Here is a 21,159-nt window from a genome sequence, read left to right on the forward strand (position 1 = left end):
GCCTGACCAACATGGTGAAACCCTGTCTCTACTAAAATACAAAAATCAGCCAGGCACGATGGCGCGCACTTGTAACCCCAGCTACTCGAGAGGCTGGGGCAGGAGAATTGCCTGAACCTGGGAGGCAGAGGTTGCAGTGAGCTGAGATCATGCCACTGCACTCCAGCCTGGGCGACAGAGTGAGACTCCATTTTGGAAAACAAAAAACAAAAAACAAAAAAACACAGACTATATGACAGGCACTTGTGATTAATACTGGAATCCACTGTTTCTCATAAGATGTTTGCAGACTCAGTATACATCTTTACAAAATCTATAAAAAATTTGTTTTTCGGACTGCAACTAGTGGTCGTTCACATGTTACTGAGTGTGTTTTGCATGATACTCTTTGGCCCAATGCTTTGTTGCGCTAGGTTAGGTAAGCTACAGAATTCTCCAAGAGTACCGGGGAGGAGGATGGAATTTTCCAATGAAAAACACAGCCATTTTGCAACTTTGAAAATATCACTGGCCCAGAATTGCCCTTGGGGATAGTTTGTCTGGCATAGAATAGCTTATTTTCCCAGGACGACCTTAGGATATAATTTGGTAATGAGATCATTTGGCAACCTTGAGGTTTAATACAGTGAAATTAAATAATTGAATTGGCTGTGGTTTTTAACTTACTCTTCCAAGGTGGAATTTGGCCAAGATTATGAGCAAACATTTGGGCTTCCAAGACTTCCATTTTGGAATTACGATTTGAATAATATGAAAAGAGAACTCTGTTTGGCAGCACTGAGTGCCTTTACGTGAATAAGTAGATTCTTTCGCTGTATCTAGTTTCTTCTCTAGGCATAGTTCAGGCCCAGCCCTTTCTATGATCACTGAAACCAACAGCTCTCACTGTTTGTTTATAACTTATAAGCTGTAAAATATATTTATCATTCATTTTGACCCATAAAGACTGCCTTCGGTATATATCTGCTTCATTCTTTCAGTCGTATTAGAAGTTTTCAAGAAGGGGCCGTGTTTGACTTCTGTCTGGGATTCATTTCTCTTAAACATCAAATTTAAGTGCTGTGTACCTGACAGAGTCTCAATTAACACCATCAGACCAAGTGATTGAAAACCATTATTGGTTCTAACACAGCTGTGCCATGAATTCTATTGTCTCTTCTCTGAGTCCGGGGGTTGACATCTATTTACACATACAAATAAGAATTCTGTACCACATGCTTTGATTTCAAAGCCCAACGTTATTACAGCTAAAGTAGAAATAGGAGTATTGAGTGTCTTGTGTACTTAAAACATTGACCTTAAAGTGCCCTGAAACAGCAACTTCTAATAAAACATTGTGAAAGTTTGGCAATTTTTGGTTTTTCATTGGGAAACTGATAAATTACAAAGAAGGTAACCAGCTGATTTTCAGTCTTAAGGTTCCAATTGATGTGACCTTTTTTGGGGGTCCTCAGTCCTGTTTCCTTACTTCCCACTACCCAGAGTATTATCCTCACCTGTTACTCAAAACTTTCCCTAAGGGCCATTTACTAAAAGTTTAGCTTGTAATTAAATCATAAGGCTTCTCTGTGTGTTCCACACAAAACCACAACCACGGCTTACTTTTTTTCCTGACAGTTATATTCTTTTGTTTTATAGCCAATTTGTTTTAGATATTTTTTCTTTTCTTTTTTCTTTTTTTTTCCAGACAGGGTCTCACTGTTGCCCAGGCTACAGTGCAGTGCCACCATCTTGGCTCACTGCAACCTCCACCTCAGGCTCAAGCGATTCTTCAGCCTCAGCCTCCTGAATAACTGGGATCACAGGTATGAACCACCACGCCCAGCGAATTTTCGTATTTTTTGTAGAGGTAGGGTCTCACCATATTGCCCAAACTAGTCTCCAACTCCTGAGCTCAAAGCAATCTGCCCCCTACTCAGCCTCCGAAAGTGCTGGGATTACAGACTTGAGCCACTGCACCCAGCTGTGGCAGTTATATTCTTTTTAAAAATAGCTGCAGTATCAAGAAATGATATAAAGTTATGCACTTTGAAAAGGAAGAACAGGGAGATGGAAGCAAAGCTTAAGGTCTCAGGAAAGATTTGCCTGAAGTTGATACAAATGAGCTTGTAAAAAGGTGAAGGACCTGAGCATGGTGCTGCACAACTCTAATCCCTGCTACTTGGGAGGCGGAGGCAGGAGGATGACTTGAGCCCAGGAGTTCCCGGCTACAGTGATATATGATCTATGTTCGTACCACTGCACTCTAGCCTGAGTGACAGAGTAAGAGAGCATTATACTATTTTCAGGAAAAAATATTACTAAACAAACATCATAGGCATCATATTTGAGCCCTCTCTGATACATAATTTCTACTCTTACGATCTATTCACTTATTTCTGCTTAATCTTGTTGACTTGATTTAGCAATCAAATAGGACAATGAAAAACTAATGTAGACTATAATTCCTGGGAAAATATGCAGTTAGATAATGATACGCAAAATTCCTTTGCTCATCTAGCCAATCATTAGCCTGATGATGGCATTGTTGCTATTTGGGAGATTGTGCTATTCGGTGCTGGGGGAAATCCTGAAATAGAACCTAAATGCTCCTGAAACTAGTCCATGAGAAATAAATACAGGTGGATTTTTGGAATAAAAATGATTCCGCTCCAATACTCTCACCCTAGATCTGCGTGTTGATTTAGTGACAGCATCTTGGCACTCCAAATTTTGCCAATTCAAAAGACAACTGGAATGAGTTACTCAGGAGAAGGGCCACTCGGTGGACAATAAGAGCTTCTAGATCCAGATGAATTTTACTGCTGGAACATGTATTAGTCAGCATATTTCCAAGGTATGGAAAACTAATTCCTCTTTTCTAAACCAAGTGCTTCCCCTCCATACAATGTTCCAAAGCAGTGCCTTACCTTTCTTTATAAGCATCTGCTTTTGGTCACTCCTCTTTTTTATTATCTATTGTTGATATCTAAATAAATGTAACAGTTGTCTTAGTCTTATAAAACATAAATTACATATTCACATATATATATATAGCACCAACAAAAGTTTTATAGTTGCTTGTGAGCATAGCATTTAGAATATGAAACCTTACACATTTCTCTTATGTTGAGCAGAATATTAATTTTTCCTATCTCCTCTATAGAGATGTGTTCTGAAATATTACTGTAGTGGATATACCCCAATAAGTCATACCTCTGTGTAATGTCCTTCTCCTTGAGTGCAGGCAGAACCTGTGACTTACTTCAAACCAATAGAATATGGCAAAGGTGAAAGGATTTTGCAGATGTAATTAAGGCACCTAAGGAGTTGATTTTGAGTTCATCAAAAGGACGATTATCCTCAGTGAGTCCTACCTAGTCAGGTGAGCCCTTTAAAGAGAGTATGAGCTTTCCCTAAAGTAAGAGACTTCAAGCAGCAGAAACTCTGCGAGCACGCATGCGCACACATGCGTGTGTGTGTGTGTGTGTGTGTGTGTGTGGCTTTCAAGAAGCAGATTATCAGCTATCATGAATTCTACAGCTCCAGGGAAATGAATTCTGACAACAATCATAGGTAGTTGGAAGCATATCCATCCCTAGTTGAGCTTGCTGATGAAAATGCATCCCAGCCTACACTTTGATCTCAGCCTTGTGAGACCCTGAGCACAGAACATAGCTAAGCTGGGCCTGGCTTCCCGATCCACAGAAACTGTGAGACAATAAAAGTATGTTATTTTAAGCCACTGAGTTTGTGCTAATTTGTTATGCAGCAATAGAAAACGAATCTAATCATATTTCACATGCTAAATGATTCTTTATAAGACACTAGAAGGCTTTCCTTTAAACTTTGGGAGAATATAAAGATGTCTATTCTTGACACTTTTAACTTTGTATGGGAAAAAGGAAAAGGTATCATTGTTTGCAGAAGTTTTCATCATTTGCCTGGAAACTCCCAGAGAATAGGTAGATGATCTATTAGAAACAGTGTCTGCCAAAATCAGCCTGCATATATTAACGGTCTCCTGTATATAAACCATAATCTGCTAGAAAATATGGGAAGAAAATATATTATTTATGATAGCAACAACAGTACAATAAAATTCCTAGAGATAAATCCGAAACAAATGTTCAAAAACCATGTGAAGAAAAATATAAAACACTGCTAAGAAGCATACAAGAGCCGGGCGCGGTGGCTCAAGCCTGTAATCCCAGCACTTTGGGAGGCCGAGACGGGTGGATCACGAGGTCAGGAGATCGAGACCATCCTGGCTAACATGGTGAAACCCCGTCTCTACTAAAAATACAAAAAACTAGCCGGGCGTGGTGGCGGGCGCCTGTAGTCCCAGCTACTTGGGAGGCTGAGGCAGGAGAATGGCGTAAACCCGGGAGGCGGAGCTTGCAGTGAGCTGAGATCTGGCCACTGCACTCCAGTCCGGGCGACAGAGCGAGACTCCGCCTCAAAAAAAAAAAAAAAGAAGAAGCATACAAGAAACTGGGTGCCATGACTCATGCCTATAATCCCAGCACTTTAGGAGGCCAAGGTCGGCAGATCATGAGGTCAGGAGTTCAAAACTAGCCTGACCAACATGGTGAAACCCCGTCTCTATTAAAAATACAAAAATTAGCCAGGCATGGTGGTGCGTGCCTGTAATCCCAGCTACTCAGGAGGCCGAGACAGGAGAATAGCTTGAACCCGGAGGCGGAGGTTGCAGTGAGCCAAGATCACCCCACTGCACTCTACTCCAGCCTGGGTGACAGAGCGAGACCCGTCTCAAAACAAAAAAAAAAAAAAAACAAAAAAAAGCAAAACAAAACAAACAAAAAAAAAGCATACGAGAAGACTTGAAGAATGACGTATCATGATTTTTAAACCTGAGGGAAATTCACTTCTGTAAAGATGTCCATCTGCTCTGAATTAATATATCAATTCAATTACAAAACAAATAAATGTTTTAGGTGGAACTTGACAAAATAATACTAAAATTCATGTGGAAAAGTAACGTAAGAAACATCTGAACTATTCTGAATATGCTTGACAGCAAACATTTAACAAGTGTTAACTATGGTTTGAGCCCAATCCTGTGATGTTGTAGTCTCATTTAATTCTCATGTAGCCCCAGCAGATGGGATAGTAATACCACTCCCTTTTATAGATGCAGAAACAGCAGTTTAGAGATATTGAGTAATTGCCTACAATGTGCTAGAGTCAAGATTTTGAAGCTGGCATGGTGGCTCATGCCTGTAATCCTAGCACTCAGGGAGGCCAAGGCAGGCAGATCACCTGAGGTCAGAAGTTCGAGACCAGCCTGGCCAACATGGTGAAGCCCAGTCTCTACTAAAAATACAATATATTAGCTGAGCATGGTGGCAGGCACCTGTAATCCCAGCTACTTGGGAGGCTGAGGCAGGAGAAACGCTTGAACCTGGGAGGCGGAGGTTGTAGTAAGCCAAGATCGCATCATTACACTCCAGCCTGGGCAACAAGAGCAAAACTCCATCTCAAAAAAAAAAAAAAAAAAAAAAAAAAAAAAAAAAAAAAAAAAAATTGAAGCAAGCATTCTAACATCAGAAACTGAGCCCTTAACTAGTGTTGCATTCTGCTTAGAAGAAATCGGGCAGTCTCACAAGATACTGAAATGTATTCTAAAGCTGTTGTAATAAGTTTTCTTGGAGTAAGAATAGGTGGTTAAAAGAAATAGTTAAAACGGCATCAAGAATTCAGACAAATCCTTTGAGAAAATGGTATACAACAAGGGCTGCCCTTTCAAATGAGTAAAGAAAAGATGAATGTTAACTAAATAACATTGGAACGATTGGCTACTCATTTGGAATAAATAAAACACCAAAATAAACTCCAGACAGGTCAAAGATTTAGATGCAATAGTGAAACCCTGTACATACTGAAAGAAGATAAAAGTATGATGTTGTTGTTTTAAATAGTGGGTAAGCTCTTTCTCAACACAGCAAAAAAGAAAAATAATAATAAATTTTCATGCCAAAAAAGTAATGACCCAACTGCTAAAACGGTAAAATATTTGCAACACATATAACACAAGAATACCTTGTTTTATACACTTTTATAAAGCATATAAATCCATAAATCCACATCCATAGACTCAACCAACTGCAGGTGAAAATATTAGTAAAAAGAAGGCCAGGAGCAATGGTTTGTGCCTGTAATCCCAGCATTTTGGGAGTCTCAGGCGGGCGGATCACGAGGTCGGGAGTTCAAGACCAGCCTGGTCAATATGGTGAAACCCCGTCTCTACTAAAAAATACAAAAATTAGCCTGGTGTGGTGGCATGCACCTGTAGTCCCAGCTACTCAGGAGACTGAGGCAGGAGAATCGCTTGAACCCGGGAGGTGGAGGTTGCAGTGAGCCGAGATTACGCCGCTGCACTGCAGCCTGGGCGACAGAGCGAGACTGTCTCAAAAAATGAAAAATAAATTAAAAAATTAAACAAGATGAGCCAGGCACGGTGGCTCATGCCTGTAATCCCAGCACTTTGGGAGGCCGACGTGGGCAGATCACCTGAGGTAAGAAGTTCGGGACCAGCCTGGCCAACATGGTGAAATCTCATCTCTACTAAAAATACAAAATTAGCCAGGTGTGGCTAAAAAAAAATTTTTTTTCTTTTTTTCTTATTCTAGCCTGCAAACTGCTTGAGGGCAGGCCCCTCATCTTTTCTGTGCTAATGTCTTACGTCATGTTCACCCTTATATGACCAGCAATGAGGAATTGCTGCTTCATCCCCACGCCCTCTATCACATGGCTGAATGAATGACATTGATGGGTTGATTCCCACACCTCCTTATCAGTCCACAAGCTGGCTGTGGCTTCATATGAATAAAATGAATAGCAATAAGTGAGAAAGGGCTGGGCCTTCAGAGTAGCTGAGCGCATTCAGAAAGGAATGTCACCTGATGGGCTCAACCAACTTCCTGCCTGACAACTGCCTGAGTCACTTTCATGGGATCAGCCCCATCCACACTTTGCCTTCCTTCAAGTTATGTTTCAGGTCAGGCAGGAAGTTGAAAACTCAACAAATAGAGACCTGACTTCTGGGTGCACAGGAGGGGAGGACCTTAATGTTAATATTAGGCGTGTCTTTAAAATGGTCTGAGTGAAATGAATTCAGTCCTGGGCGGTCTGCATGTGAGACCCTGTCGAAGGCTGAATCCACAAACACCACCTGCCACCCCACTGACCTTCCTAATTTCTGAAGTCCTTGATCACAGCAGGGAAACTCCATTTTGTTCAACAAACCTTGGCTATTGAAGAACACACCCTCTTAGTACATGTAGGTGGTAAGGCAGGGGGGTAGGTTGCAAATAGAATAAAATGAAGTCTTAGCCCTTGGGGATTTCACCATCTAGAAAAGTAGAACACGTGCTAGTAAGATCAACAATTTTTGAGCATCTGCTCTGCACCAGGCACTGTGTTAGGCACTTGGCATGTGTGATTTAAGGGCAATTCAAGGTCCAAAGTGCGATGAGAGCTCAGACAGGTTTCAGAAGTTTCCTAAGGAAGCGACATTGGAACTGACACTTGAGGAACAGTATGATTTTTAATAGATTGAATTGGTGAAAGCAATGAAAGGAGCCAGGATTTCCTTTTTTTTTTTTTCTCGAGATGGAATTTTGCTCTTGTTGCCCAGGCTGGAGTGCAATGGCATGATCTCAGGTCACTGCAACCTTTGCCTCCCTGGTTCAAGCCATTCTCCTGCCTCAGCCTCCCGAGTAGCTGGGATTACTGGCCCCCACCACCATGCCCGGCTAATTTTTGTATTTTTAGTAGAGACAGGGTTTCACCATGTTGGCCAGACTGGTCTCAAACTCCTGGCCTTAGGCGATCCACCCGCCTCGGGCTCCCAAAGTGCTGAGATTACAGGCGTGAGCCACCATATCAGGCCAGGAGGAGAATCTATTCTTTAACGCCCAAGAGGCAAGGAATGGGGGCTGCACTGCAGGAACCGGGAATATCCCTTTTGGCTCTGCATCCCTTTTTTCTAAAATGAAACACTTGCAGGAACCTCCTGCTTGATCTTACTGCCTCCTCCCTCTTTCTGGTGTATCCTAAAAGGACTCAGATCCACCTTCATGAAACCAACATCTGACCAAATCACAACTCTACCAAGAAGGAAGACAGGAAGAGAGAAAAGCAGGAGGTAGTGACAGAATGAAGAGGAAAGCTTTCAACAAATCTTACAGAATGATGTCCAAACTCATTATTCCAAGCCTCTAACTGGCAGTGCCAGTTGGTGCATTTTTAGCTTTATCTCCTGCCACTCCAACCCCACAGCGCCTCTGCTTCCTACATTCCAGGGATCCCTCAAACAGAGCAGGTATTTTATTCTTCAGCGCCTTTATTTCTGCTTTTCCTTCTGCCTGAAATGGCCTGCACTCCGTCAAAATCAGATTAAGATTTTAAACTTCAGTTTAAGTGAACTTTCCCTAAGACATCCCTAACCACTCATTCAGAATTAAGCCTTCTCTCTCCTGTGGTCCCACAGGGCTTCCTGCCTCTATCCTAGCACTTGTCATCTGGGAGTCAGAAGACCTGCGTCAAACTCCAGCTCCGCCATATAAAAGCTGAATGAATTGGGGGGCATTTCTACTGATACCTCTGAGGCTGTTCCCTTTTTTTCTTTATTTTTTTTGACATGGAGTCTTGCTCTCTCGCCAGGCTGGAGTGCAGTGGCGCGATCTCAGCTCACTGTAACCTCCGCCTCCTGAGTTCAAGTGATTCTCATGCCTCAGCCTCCCGAGTAGTTGGGATTATAGGCACATGCCACCACACCCAGCTAGTTTTTGTATTTTTAGTAGAGACAGGGTTTCACCATGTTGGCCAGGATGGTCTCAATCTCCTGACCTCGTGATCTGCCCGTCTCGGCCTCCCAAAGTGCTGGAATTACAGGTGTGAGCCACAGCGCCTGGCCTGTTTCCTCTTTTGTAAAAATGGGAGATTTAAGATTTACGTTGTAGTATACAGTAATATAATGTATGCAAAAGTACTCTGTAAACTCTTACACATGTAACATTTTTACATTTACATTTTAAATATGTAAACGGTTAAAAGTTTCTACTCCACGAAAATGTAAGGTACCAGGGAACGAGAATTTTAAAAAGAAAACTTTTCGTTTTAAAGTAATACTTACAGGCTGGGTGTGGTGGTTCCCGCCTGTAATCCCAGCACATTGGGTGGCTGAGGCAGGCAGATCACTTGACGACAGGAGTTTGAGACCAGCCTGGACAACACGGCAAAATCCCATCTCTACAAAAATACAAAAAATTCGCCAGGCATGGTGGCACACACCTGTCATCCTAGCTACTTGGGAGGCTGAGGAAGGAGAATCGTTATGGGAGGTGGAGGATATAGTGCGCCGAGATTGCACCACTGCACTCCGGCCTGGGTGACAGAGCGAGACTTTGTCTCAAAATAAGTAAATAAATAAATAAAATTAAAAATAAACTTTTACAGAATAGGTGCAAAGGTATACAGAGAATTCCCATATATTCTTCACCCAACTTCCCCTACTGTTAACATCTTAAATAACCACAGTACATTTATCAACACTAAGAAATTTACATTTATAAATTACTATTAGCTAAACTGCAGACTTTATTCTCATTCTTACAACAGTTTTTCAACGCATGGCCCTTTTCTGTTTCAGGATCCAAGGCAGAATCCCATACTGCATTTAGTTGTCATCTTCTTAGTCTCTTCAATCTGTGACAGTTCCTCAGTCTTTCCTCGTCTTCTATAACCTTGACATTTTTGAGGAGCACTGGTCATTTTGTAGAGGTAGAAAAACCCTCCATATGAATTTTTCTGATGTTTTCTCATGATTAGAGTGAGGTTACAGGTTTGGGAAGCATACCACAGAGGTAATGTGCCCTTCTCCACATCAGGGGTTCCATCATAACAACATGGCTTATTACTGGTGATAAAAGAGGGTTTTTTGTTTGTTTTTACCGATTCTCTCTCTGTTGCCCAGGCTGGAGTGCAGTGGTGTGATCTTGGCTCACTGCAACCTCTGCTCCTGGGTTCAAGTGATTTTCCTGCTTCAGCCTCTCAAGTACCTGGAATTACAGGCAGGCACCATCGCGCCTGGATAATTTTTGTTTGTTTTGAGACAGAGTCTCACTCTGTAGCCCAGCCTCAAGTACTGTGGTGCAATCTCAGCTCACTGCAACCTCCGCCTCCTGGGTCCCGGTTCAAGCAATTCTCTTGCCTCAGCCTCCCGAGTAGCTGGATTACAGGAATGCACCACCATGCCCAGGTAATTTTTGTATTTTTAGTAGCGACGAGGTTTCACCATGTTGGCCAGGCTGGTCTTCAAATCCTGACCTCAGGTGGTCACCCACCTCGGCTTCCCAAAGTGCTGGGATTACAGGTGTGAGTCACCGCACCCGGCCTAATTTTTGTATTTTTAGTAGAGATGTAGTTTCACCATGTTGGCCAGGCTGGTCTTGAACTCCTGACCTCAGGTGATCGCCCGCCTTGGCCTCCCAAGTGCTGGGATTACAGGCGTGAGTCACCACGCCTGGCCTAATTTTTGTATTTTTAGTAGAGATGGAGTTTCACCATGTTGGCCAGGCTGGTCTCGAACTCCTGACCTCAAGTGATCCACCCACCTCGGCCTCCCAAAGTGCTGGGATTACAGTCTTGAGCCACCGCACCTGGCCCATCTTTGCTTAAATTATAAACTTAGTTTCTCCCACAGTTAGTTCAGCCTATGCCCAGGAATGTACAAGGACAGCTTGGAGGTTAGAAGCAAGATGGACTTGGTTAAGTTAGATCTCTTTCACTGTCTCAGTCATCATTTTGCAAAGGCAATTTCACAAGTAGGGAGAAAGGACTGGTAGATGCAGGGCAGAGAGAGGGCTCTGAGCTTTGAGCCTGGATGATACAGATTTGGCAATACTATTCTAAGGAGAGACCAGAGAAAGAAGTTTAGGGTAGAAGGTAAATTAATTTGAGTATGTTGAATTTGTCTTGTAGAAAAAACCTGTGAAGGAAACCTCCGGGAGGCTGTTGTAAATGCTGGGCAGGGCACGGGGTGGGTCTAGAACTCCAGATTTGAAGCGACTTCTAGTCTATCAATAGCTGAAGCTCAAGAAGAGAGTAAGATGAGCAGAGGTGGAGAAGAAAAAGAGAAGAGGGCAACAGACTCTTGAGTAAATTCAGCTTAAGCTCAGGGAGTAAGAAAGGGAGACAGTGAAGGAGGTAGAAAAGGAACATTAGGAAGCAGGACAAATAAGAACGGGGTAGTTGACAATACCAATGAAGAGGGAGGAGAAGAAGACTTTAATTCTTTCGGAGATGTCAGATTAGAAAAAATTAAGGAATGAGTGAGAAAAAAATGATGGAGTGATTAAACATCTACGTTGCTTTCCTTTGAGAAGGTTAACTATGAAAAGAAGAAAAGGGTGGTGGTGGCTGCAAACCACAGGAAGGCTGAGAAAGGGTTTTACCTTGGTTCTGCCTCTAATCCCTGACGCATTTAACCTCAAGCCATTTGCCTGTAAACATAACTGGCATAATGCCCATTTTACAGGACAAGTGCTTCCCTCTCAGAACATATACTCGAGGACAGCGGCCGTCCACGCCTTATTTACGGTCATCTTCCCAACACAACAGTCATTTGGAAGATGCCGAGCGGCGTGGGAAGAACAAGCTGGAACGAGCGCCTACCCGCCCGCGGCCTGACTGCTAGCGAATCGCTGTGCAGCCGCCTCATCGCGCACTCCCTCCTGAATTATTCACCACCGAGACGAGGACTGTGATCGCCCCCATTCCACAGAGGACACGGAGTGAGGGAGGCGCAGTCACAGGCCCAAAGCCCCCAGTCGGCGGGTCTTGGAAATGGATGAGTTTTTTACTCAAACGCTGCGAGGCAACAAGGCACGTGGATGAGGAGGGAAGGGAGCCAGGGCCAATAATTCATCTCAAAGTAAAAGACGTCCCCGGGGGTGGGGAAACAAACAAACAAACAACGACAACAAAAAAAAAAAAAGAAAAAAGAAATAAAACCGGCTCTGTGCTTCCGCGCTTGCGCTATACTAGGTCCGCCAGGCTGCCGCCCCGCCCCTAGGCCAGAGTCTCAGTGCGCCTGCGCCGAGCCCGACTTCCGCCAGGGCTCGATTATGTTCCAGGCTACTTCTCCCGGCCTAGGGAGGGCCTGCGCTGTGGCGAGAGAAGGGAGTCTGGTGACTGGGTGCGCGCGTGCTGATGACGAAATCGGAAGTGCCCGGAGCAGAGGCGGGACCAGAACCTAGAGGGGTCAGGATTGCGGAAGTTTGGTGGGGAGGGTCCAAGTGCTGGTGGAGAGAGTGTTGTGTGAAAACAAGTTCCGGAAGGGAGGCTGCTGCTCGCGGTCCAAGAACCACCGGCCTCCCCAGTTCGGGGGCTGTTACCCCGGGCGCGGTTCGACGTCGCTGCTGTTGGCTCTTCTCGCCCCTGGTTCCCCTTGGGAACCGCCTCGGAACGCCGCCATGTCATCCACTTCGCCCAACCTCCAGGTATCATTGCTCATCTCCCGTCCCCCTAGGGAGCTGGGACCCAGGGGAGGCGCGAGAAGCGGGTGGGAGGCGGGGAGAAGGGAGGAAGCGGCCGCGCCTGTGGTCGGGAAGGAGGAGGGCGGGTCCGGGGACCTGCCGCAGGTGGGAGAGGGGCCCGTTTTCCAGCGGAAAGGTCTTTTCTGACCCGCTCTTGGGGTCTCCCGAGTCACTGACTTTGTGATACTCTTCCCTTTTGTTGGGTCTTCACGTCCCCAAACCAGCCAAGATCTGGGCAGGTCTCTCCAATCAGGGTTAAGGGAGAAAGAACGTAATTTTTGCAAAGCCCTGTTCTAGACCAGTTGAAAATAGAGTGGTCACAGTTCGGTCTTAGTTTCTCAAGCTGACAGCAGACGCCTTCATTCTGAGCTGTCAGGTGAGTAGAAATATGGGAACAGACTAAGAATCTGAGATTACAGCCAGCCTACATACAATCTCCGTGAAGTCATTGAACTTATGTGCAGTCTCCTGTGGCTCCCAGATTGTAGTGTGTAAGATCGAGGAGTATTCTTAAACTTCTGTGTGGCTCCAGTTCCCCTCTTCTACCGCAATGAGCACAGTGTTTTGTACACAAATCATGGAATCTTAAGATTTTAGGCTTAATCGTTAGTCTTCTGTGGAATGGAATTCTTTCAGAAAAGAAATTCATGTAATGGTGTCTCCCATCCCCAGAATGGATCTAGGGCTTCAGTGGAGTTTAGAATGTAATGTGGCTTAATGTAGAGGACTCCCAGTCCAGTAAGTCAATAAGGGAAGAAAGAGTAGCCTAAAATACTTGTATTGAATCCCTGTCTTGGACTTCCGGTAGGTTGTTGAACAAGCATTTATTGGAGTGCCTGATAGAGGCATCAAAGGTAATGGAAGAACTCCTTAGTCCATGATTATTGATTCTGAAGAAAGACCACTCAAAGTAGACCTACTTAAACAGAGATTAAAATTTCACGCACGCATACGCAAAAAGAGTAGGAAAGGAGGCTTGCTTGGGACTTTCGTCCTTAAAATCGACTTAGAAGATTATGAAAATAATTTTTTTAATCTTTCACAAAAAATTGTATAATTGCAACAATGACTCGTTTTGTAGAATAAGTCAAGTGTTGATTTGTCTGTGTATTTTTTTCTTTTCTTTCTTTCTTTCTTTTTTTTTTTTTTTTTAAAACGGAGTCTTGCTCTGTCGCCCAGGCTGGAGTGCAGTGGCTCGATCTCAGCTCATTACAACCTCCATCTCCCGGGTTCAAGCGATTCTCCTGCCTCAGCCTCCCGAGTAGCTGGGACTACAGTTGCCCACACGACGCCTGGCTAATTTTTGTATTTTTAGTAGAGATGAGGTTTCACTATGTTGACCCAGGCTGGCCTCCTGACCTCAGGTGATCCGCCCACCTCAGTCTTCCAAAGTGCTGGGATTACAGGCGTGAGCCACCGCCCCCGGCCGACTGTATCTTTTTCACCAAGATTGTATTAAACTAAGATTCAGCAATCTTCACGTGAGTTTTTTGTAGCTTTTTGTAGTCCTATTTGGAAAGGTTTTTTTTGGTAAACGTATTTGGAAAAGCGTTGGTCATATGGTAAAAGTGTTTTTCCCTTGAGTATTAAAGGTGACCCTTCTAAAGTGCCCATCTTGTCATCATTGGCTTTTTAACAATTTTTATTTCACCAACTTTTCATTTGTCAGAGACTTCGCATGTGATTTCGGTACTCTACAACATAATCTTCATCATTTGCAGGTTTATTTGTTGTTGTTTTGAGACAGTCTTGCTCTGTTGCCCAGACTGGAGTGCAGCAGCATGATCTTAGCTGACTGCAACCTCCACCTCCCAGGTTCGAGTGATTCTCGTGCCTCATCCTCCCAAGTAGCTGGGATTACAGGCGCTTGCCACCACGCCCGGCTAATTTTTTTCTATTTTTAGTAGAGACAGCATTTCACCATGTTGGCCAGGCTGGTCTTTTTTTTTTTTTTTTTTTTTTTTTTGGAGACAGAGTCTCGGCCTCTGTGGCCGAGGCTGGAGTGCCAGGTGGCTGGATCTCAGCTCCACTGCAAGCTCCATCTGCCGCGGTTCACGCCATTCTCCCGTCTCAGCCTCCCGAGTAGCTGGGACTACAGGCGCCCGCCACCTCGCCGGCTAGTTTTTGTATTTTTAGTAGAGACGGGGTTCACCGTGTTAGCCAGGATGGGTCTCGATCTTCTGACCTTGTGATCCGCCCGTCTCGGCTCCCAAAGTGCTGGGATTACAGGCTTGGAGCCACCGACCCGGCCTGGTTCTTGAACTCCGACCTCAAGTGATCCACCCGCCTTAGCCTTACCCCAAAGTGCTGGGTTATCAGGGCTTGAGCACCGACTCCGGCCTGGTCTTGAACTCCTGACCTTCAAGTGATCCACCCGCCTTAGCCTCCCAAAGTGCTGGATTTACAGGCTTGGAGCCACCGACCCGGCCTGGGGTCTTGAATCCTGACCTCAAGTGATCCACCCCGCCTTAGCCTCCCAAAGTGCTGGGATTACAGGCTTGAGCCACCGACCCGGCCTGGTCTTGAACTCCTGACCTCAAGTGATCCACCCGCCTTAGCCTCCAATAGTGCTGGGATTACAGGCTTGAGCCACCGCGCCCGCCTGGTCTTGAACTTCCTGACCTCAAGTGATCCACCGCCTTTAGCTCCCAAAGTGCTGGGGATTACAGGCTCCACCGACCCGGCCTGGTCTTGAACTCCTGACCTCAAGTGATCCACCCGCCTTAGCCTCCCAAAGTGCTGGGATTACAGGCTTGAGCCACCGCGCCCGGCCTGGTCTTGAACTCCTGACCTCAAGTGATCCACCCGCCTTAGCCTCCCAAAGTGCTGGGGTTACAGGTGTGAGCCCCCGCGCCCGGCCCCAGAATGCATCATATTTGAATTGGACTGTTGGCTGTTCTTCAGTGCGTCAGCCAGAGACTGACCAACATTAAAGGCATAATTGTTACTGTTAAGCAGGAGGGATCTTGAATTGTAATTTTGTTAGTGGTGGGTTCACATGTGTGCTTTCTCATTCAACCTTTTCAACCTTCTAACCTAGGAAATTTGGATTAATATCCATGTAATGCTTAACTTCGTGCTGAACAAGGCAAAAATCCCTGTGGCCAGATGCTTATAATCTAATGAGGGAATGCAGATAACTAAAAATTAAGATTATGTAATAATGTAATAAAGCTACACCGTAGTCTCCACTTCTCTGTGGTTTTACTTTCCACAGTTTCAAGAACCCACAGTTAACCTGGGTCCAAAATGAAATATTCCAGAATAAATAGTTCATCATTTTGAAACACTGTGTCACAAAGCCTGTGTCATTCGCTTCACTTCACGTCATCACGTAGGCATTTTATTATTTCACATAGTCACAGGAAGGCTGAGAACACCACAATAAGATGCTGAGAGAGATAAACCACATTCACGTAACTTTTCTTACAGTATATTGTACTGGTCAAGGAGGCAAGGTCTGTGTGATGGAAGGCGGTGAGGGGCCAAATTAGGAGAGTATCCATTCAAATAAAGTGAAAAGGATTGATCAGAGGAGAAAAATTGAAGATGGAGAAGAGTCAAGCTTGTATCTGCATTTTTTTTTTCTTTCTTTTTTCTTTTTTTTTTTTTTTTTTTTTTTTTTGATACGGAGTCTCACTCTATTGCCCAGGCAGGAGTGCAGTGGTGTGATCTCAGCTTATGGTAACCTCCATCTCCCGGGTTCAAGCTGTTCTCCTGCCTCAGCGCCCCCAAGTAGCAGCTGGGATTACAGGTATGCACCAGCACACCCAGCTAATTTTTGTATTTTTAGTAGAGACAGGGTTTCGCTGTGTTGGCCAGGCGGGTTTCAAACTCCTGAACTCAGGTGATCCCCCCCACCTCAGCCTCCCAAAGGTCTGAAATTACAGGCATGAGCCACCGCTCCCGGCTGTAGCTGCATTTTGAAAGGGAGGAGGAATAGTCTGGGTTTTCTCCCAGATTTCGGGGTTGGGTATCTGAGTAGGTAGGGATTGGTTCTGGGAATACAAAAGGAGAGAGATTTGGGGCCAGGGCAAGGGAGCAAAATAATTTGGTTCTAAACTTGTTGAGTTTTAGTTGCTTGTGGAGACAATCAAATGGAAATATCGGTGAATATTTGCATACGCATGTGTAGAACTAGTGAGAGTGAACTAGGCTGGAAATAAGGATTTGGGAATTATTAGCGTACAGGTGGTAGTAGAGGTTGTAAGCATACAGAGTCACATCCTGGAGAGTATACAGAATAAGCCAAAACAAAGACCAAGGTAGAAATTCTATGGATTAGCGACATTTAAGGAGAGAAGCGGGAGCCTGGAAAAGAATTGTTAATCAAAAGTAAAACCAGGCCAGGCGTAGTGGCTCACATCTGTAATCCCAGCATTTTGGGAGGCCGAGGCAGGCGGATCGCTTGAGCTCTGGATTTTGAGACCAGTCTGGGCAACGTGGTGAAACCCCTTCTCTACAAAAATTAGCTGAGTGTGGTAGTGCATGCCTATAGTCCCAGCTACTCCAGAGGCTGAGGTGGGAGGATGGCTCGAGCCCAGGAGGTAGAGGTTAAAGTGAGCTGTGATCACACCCCTGTACTCCAGCCTGGGTGACACAGTGAGACCCTGTCTTAAAAAAAAAAAAAGACTAAAACTAGAAGAAAGTGATGTCATGACAGCCAAGCAAGGAGACACTGTCAGGGTATTTGTTCTGTGTGTTAAGTGCTGTGGAGAGGGAGTGAGATAAGCATAAGATTTGGTTATCAGGAGGCAGAAAGCATTGCTGTGTGAAAAATGGCAGATCAGGAAACTGGGATGAATGTGGGTGTTTGGGATTTTGATGTGGAGGCAAAGAGATGAGTGAGATGTAGGGAGAGGAGAACCGAGGAGCTGAGGAGAGATGGTGTGTAGTTTGTGTTCTGCAGCTGTGAGTCTGAGATAGGACAACACATTTTTCTGCTGAGGGAAAAAAAGGAAAGGTTGGAGAGAACAGTTGATAGGCATGTCATTGATGGAGTAAATGTCAGTGGAGGAAGTTGGGGATCAGCTTCACAGCAGAGGAGAAAGAATTGGTCTCGACAGACAGGGCCTGGGACACCTTTTCTCCTGAGGCAGGTAATTGTAGAATTTACCCCATTTCTCAGGGTTTTCTAAGGTAGAGATGTGTCTGGGTCTCCTAAGTGGAAAAGGACAATTCCACATGTTCCCAACTTTTATACTTCCATATTGATAACTGGATCCTGACTGATCCTGGGGTGATACATCATTCAGTCTTGTGTCAGCCACTGTGGTAGACTCTGGGAATATAAAGAAGTGAAGACAACAGATATAACTGCTGTTCTCCTGAAGCTTACATTCTAACGGGAGAGAGAGGCCAATAAATGAAAAGAAAAACAAAAAAACCATGTGCGTGCTCAGAAACACACGCGCGCGCGCGCACACACACACACACACACACACACACACACACACACACACACAGATCATCAGCCCTAGGTCACTGCAAACCACGTAGGGTGGTGAGTCCCAGCCCGCACCTGATGAATATACTTCATTGTCACATAGGAGAGGGAGAATCAATGAAGGAGACTGAGAAGGAGCTGCCAGAGTGGTGGGAGGAAAACCAGCCAAGTGGTAGTGGGGGACTCAGCAGAGGACAGTGTCCAAGAAGGAGGAAATAATCAACTTTCAATGTCAGAAGATCGAGAAGACAGAGCTGGTATTTGGATCTAGCATCCTAGAGAGCCTTTATAGGAGCCGTTTTATTATGTGATAAGGGAAAGAGAATAGAGGCCACTCTGGTGAGATTTTTGACTCTAGAAGGTAGCAGAGAAACAGAACTAACACTGAACAGTGTTTTGTTATCAAATAAGACTTTTTAAAGGAGGGCTGTTTGTATGTTGATGGAAATATCTAGTGGAGAGAAATGTTAAGAATGACAGAAGTGAAGTAATTAAAAGGAAGAAGATACTGAAAAAGGAGGAGGGGAATTTTTTTTTTCATTCATTAAACAATTTTGAGTACCCGTTGTATGCCAGCACCATTCTAGGCGTGGGGAGCTCAAGGTGAAGTCCTGTCCTCATGGAGCCTACCTCCCTAAAGGAGACAGCCAGTGGGTGAGTGTACAGGTAAATATAATGACAGTAATAGGATGAGAGAGTGCAGCGGGGGCAGATAGCAGGGAGCAGGGATGAGGTACAGCCTTTTCTATAGCAAATTAGGGAGGGCCTCTCTGAGGACTTGCCATCTGAACTAGGACTGAAAAGGAGACATCATGCATCTATCTGGGGAAAGGAAGGAAGAACATTCTAGGTGGAGGGATCCAACTGCTCAGGCTGCCTGACTGCAGGAGGATTCTAGGGTTCAGAGGAGAACCACATGTAGCTAGGGCCCAGGTTATTTCAGACGTTTTAGGTCAGCTCCAGCATCAGGATTTTATTCTTTTCAATGGGAAGCCATCGAAGGTTGCCTTGTATGTTTTCAGGTAGCAAGGGTGGGAACAAACTGACCACTCACGAGGCTGGATGGTAGTTTTGACATATATGATAGCAGATTGAACTAGGGTGTTAGCAAGGGAGAGGGTGGAGGATTATATTCAGAAAGAAAATTAGCTCTGGCTGAAGAGGGAAGATAATGTTTGATGGACCAGAGCAGATGGAGCCGGAAGAGGGGAAGACAGGCAGCAGACTCTGCCAGTATTATCTGTCTGAGACTGAAGAACTGAAGAACTCCAGTCAGTTGTGAATGATAAGAGCCAATACCTCCAGAGGCTGCAGGCACAAAGGAATGAACTAAATGCAAAAGTTCGCCTATTGCAGGAGGAGCTGCAGCTGCTGCCGGAACAGGGCTCCTGTATGAGGGAAGTAGTCCAGGCCATGGATATGGAGAGTGTTAGTCAAGGTATATCCCAAGGGCAAGTTTGTCTTAGATGTGGACAGAAACAGCGACATCAATGACATGAGACCCAGTTGCCAGGTGGCGCTCAGAAATGATAGCTACACACTGCACAGCATCGTACCCAACAAAGTAGACCCACTGGTGTCACCAATGATGGTGGAGAAGGTGCCAGCCTTGATTTAAGAGATGATTGGTGGACTGGACAAGCAGATTAAGGACATCAGAGAAGTGATCGAGCCACCTGTTAAGCATCCCAAGCTCTTTGAAGCACTGGGTATCGCACAACCCAAGGTGGTCCTGCTGTATGGACCTGTAGGCACTGGGAAGACACTGTTTGCCTGGGTCATGGCTCATCATATAGACTGTACTTTTGTTTATATCTCTGGCTCTGAATTGGTACAGAAATTCATCAGGGAAGGGCCAAGAATGGTGAGGGAGCTGTCTGTCATGGCATGAGGACCTGCCATCTATCATCAGCTCCATCAGCTCCTTGCAGCTGGAGGTGGGTTGTGGAGGGGACAGTGAAGTGCACATCGTGCTGGAGCTGCACAACCAGCTGGACAGCTTTGAGGCCACCAAAAAGATGGAGGTTATCGTGGACCGCTGCTTCGCTCAGGGCACGTCAACAGAAAATTTGAATTCCAGCTGGACATTTTGAAGATCCATTCTCTGAAAAGGAACCTGACCCAGGGGATCAACCAGAGAAAAATTGCTGAGCTTTTGCCAGGAGCATCAGGGGCTGAAGTGAAAGTCATATGCAGAGAAGCCACCGTGTATGCCCTGAGGGAACGGCGAGTCCATGTCACCCAGGAGGACTTTGAGATAGCAGTAGCCAGCATCTTGCAGAAGGATAGAGAGTAAAACATGTCCGTCAAGAAACTAATGGAAGTGCGTGGATGTCCTTTCTATGGATCTCTCCGGTAAAGCTTTCTAGAATGAAAAATAAAATAATTAGCTCTCCAGAATTAACTATAGAGACCATAGAAGACATGGTTAATTTTATTTCAAATGAAAAATGCTAACAGACATGGTTAATTTTATTTCAGATGAAAAATGTTAACAGAAATAAGGTTGAGATGGGGCATTCATCAGTGGAAAAAAAATAAATGCATATCCTCTTAATTCATCGTCTTTGATTAAAGATTTAACATGTGCCATTCAGTACAGTGGCTACATGTGGCTATTTTAATTTTAATTACATAAACTCACTCCTCAGTCACACTAGCCACATTTCAAGAGCTCAGAAGCCATATACAGACATTCTCATCAACAGGGAAAGGCTGGTTTAATTACTATGTTTGGAGCTAGATGCTTAAATAATACGCACTGCAGTGTAAGAGATTTACTTACCTTAATAAAAATCAGTGTGGTGCCACAGTGAGACCTGACTGAATGAGAGGAACAAGTGGCTGAAGAGGTGAGTGGCACAGCATTTCAAAATCACCTGAGAAGAAAATTATAGTTAGGATAAGAAAGAACTTATTTCTAGGCCAGGCATGGTGGCTCACGCCTGTTATCCCAGCACTTTGGGAGGCTGAGGCGGGTGGATACCTGAAGTCAGGAGTTTGAAGCCAGCCTGGCCAACATGGTGAAACCCCATCTCTCCCAAAAATACAAAAATTAGCCAAGTATGGTGGTGGGTGCCTGTAATCCCAGCCACTGGGGAGGCTGAGGCAGGAGAATCGCATGAACCTGGGAGGCAGAGATTGCAGTGAGCCAAGATGGCGCCACTGCAT

General features: G+C 44.8%; 1 protein-coding gene and 1 pseudogene across 1 annotated transcript in view; both read left to right on the forward strand.

Moving 5' to 3' along the window:
- The first annotated feature begins 12,141 nt into the window (after window positions 1-12,141).
- VPS4B (vacuolar protein sorting 4 homolog B) overlaps window positions 12,142-21,159 on the forward strand; it is a 37,402-nt gene continuing 28,384 nt past the window's right edge. Inside the window, exon 1 of the mRNA XM_017867109.1 lies at window positions 12,142-12,506. Coding sequence (XP_017722598.1) covers window positions 12,480-12,506 — 27 coding nt within the window. The 5' untranslated portion in view covers window positions 12,142-12,479. The remainder of the gene's footprint in view (window positions 12,507-21,159) is intronic.
- LOC108526330 (26S protease regulatory subunit 8 pseudogene) lies at window positions 18,033-20,347 on the forward strand (annotated as a pseudogene).

This window comes from Rhinopithecus bieti, unplaced genomic scaffold, assembly GCF_001698545.2.
Source record: "Rhinopithecus bieti isolate Rb0 unplaced genomic scaffold, ASM169854v2 scaffold_2272, whole genome shotgun sequence".
NCBI lineage: Eukaryota > Metazoa > Chordata > Mammalia > Primates > Cercopithecidae > Rhinopithecus > Rhinopithecus bieti.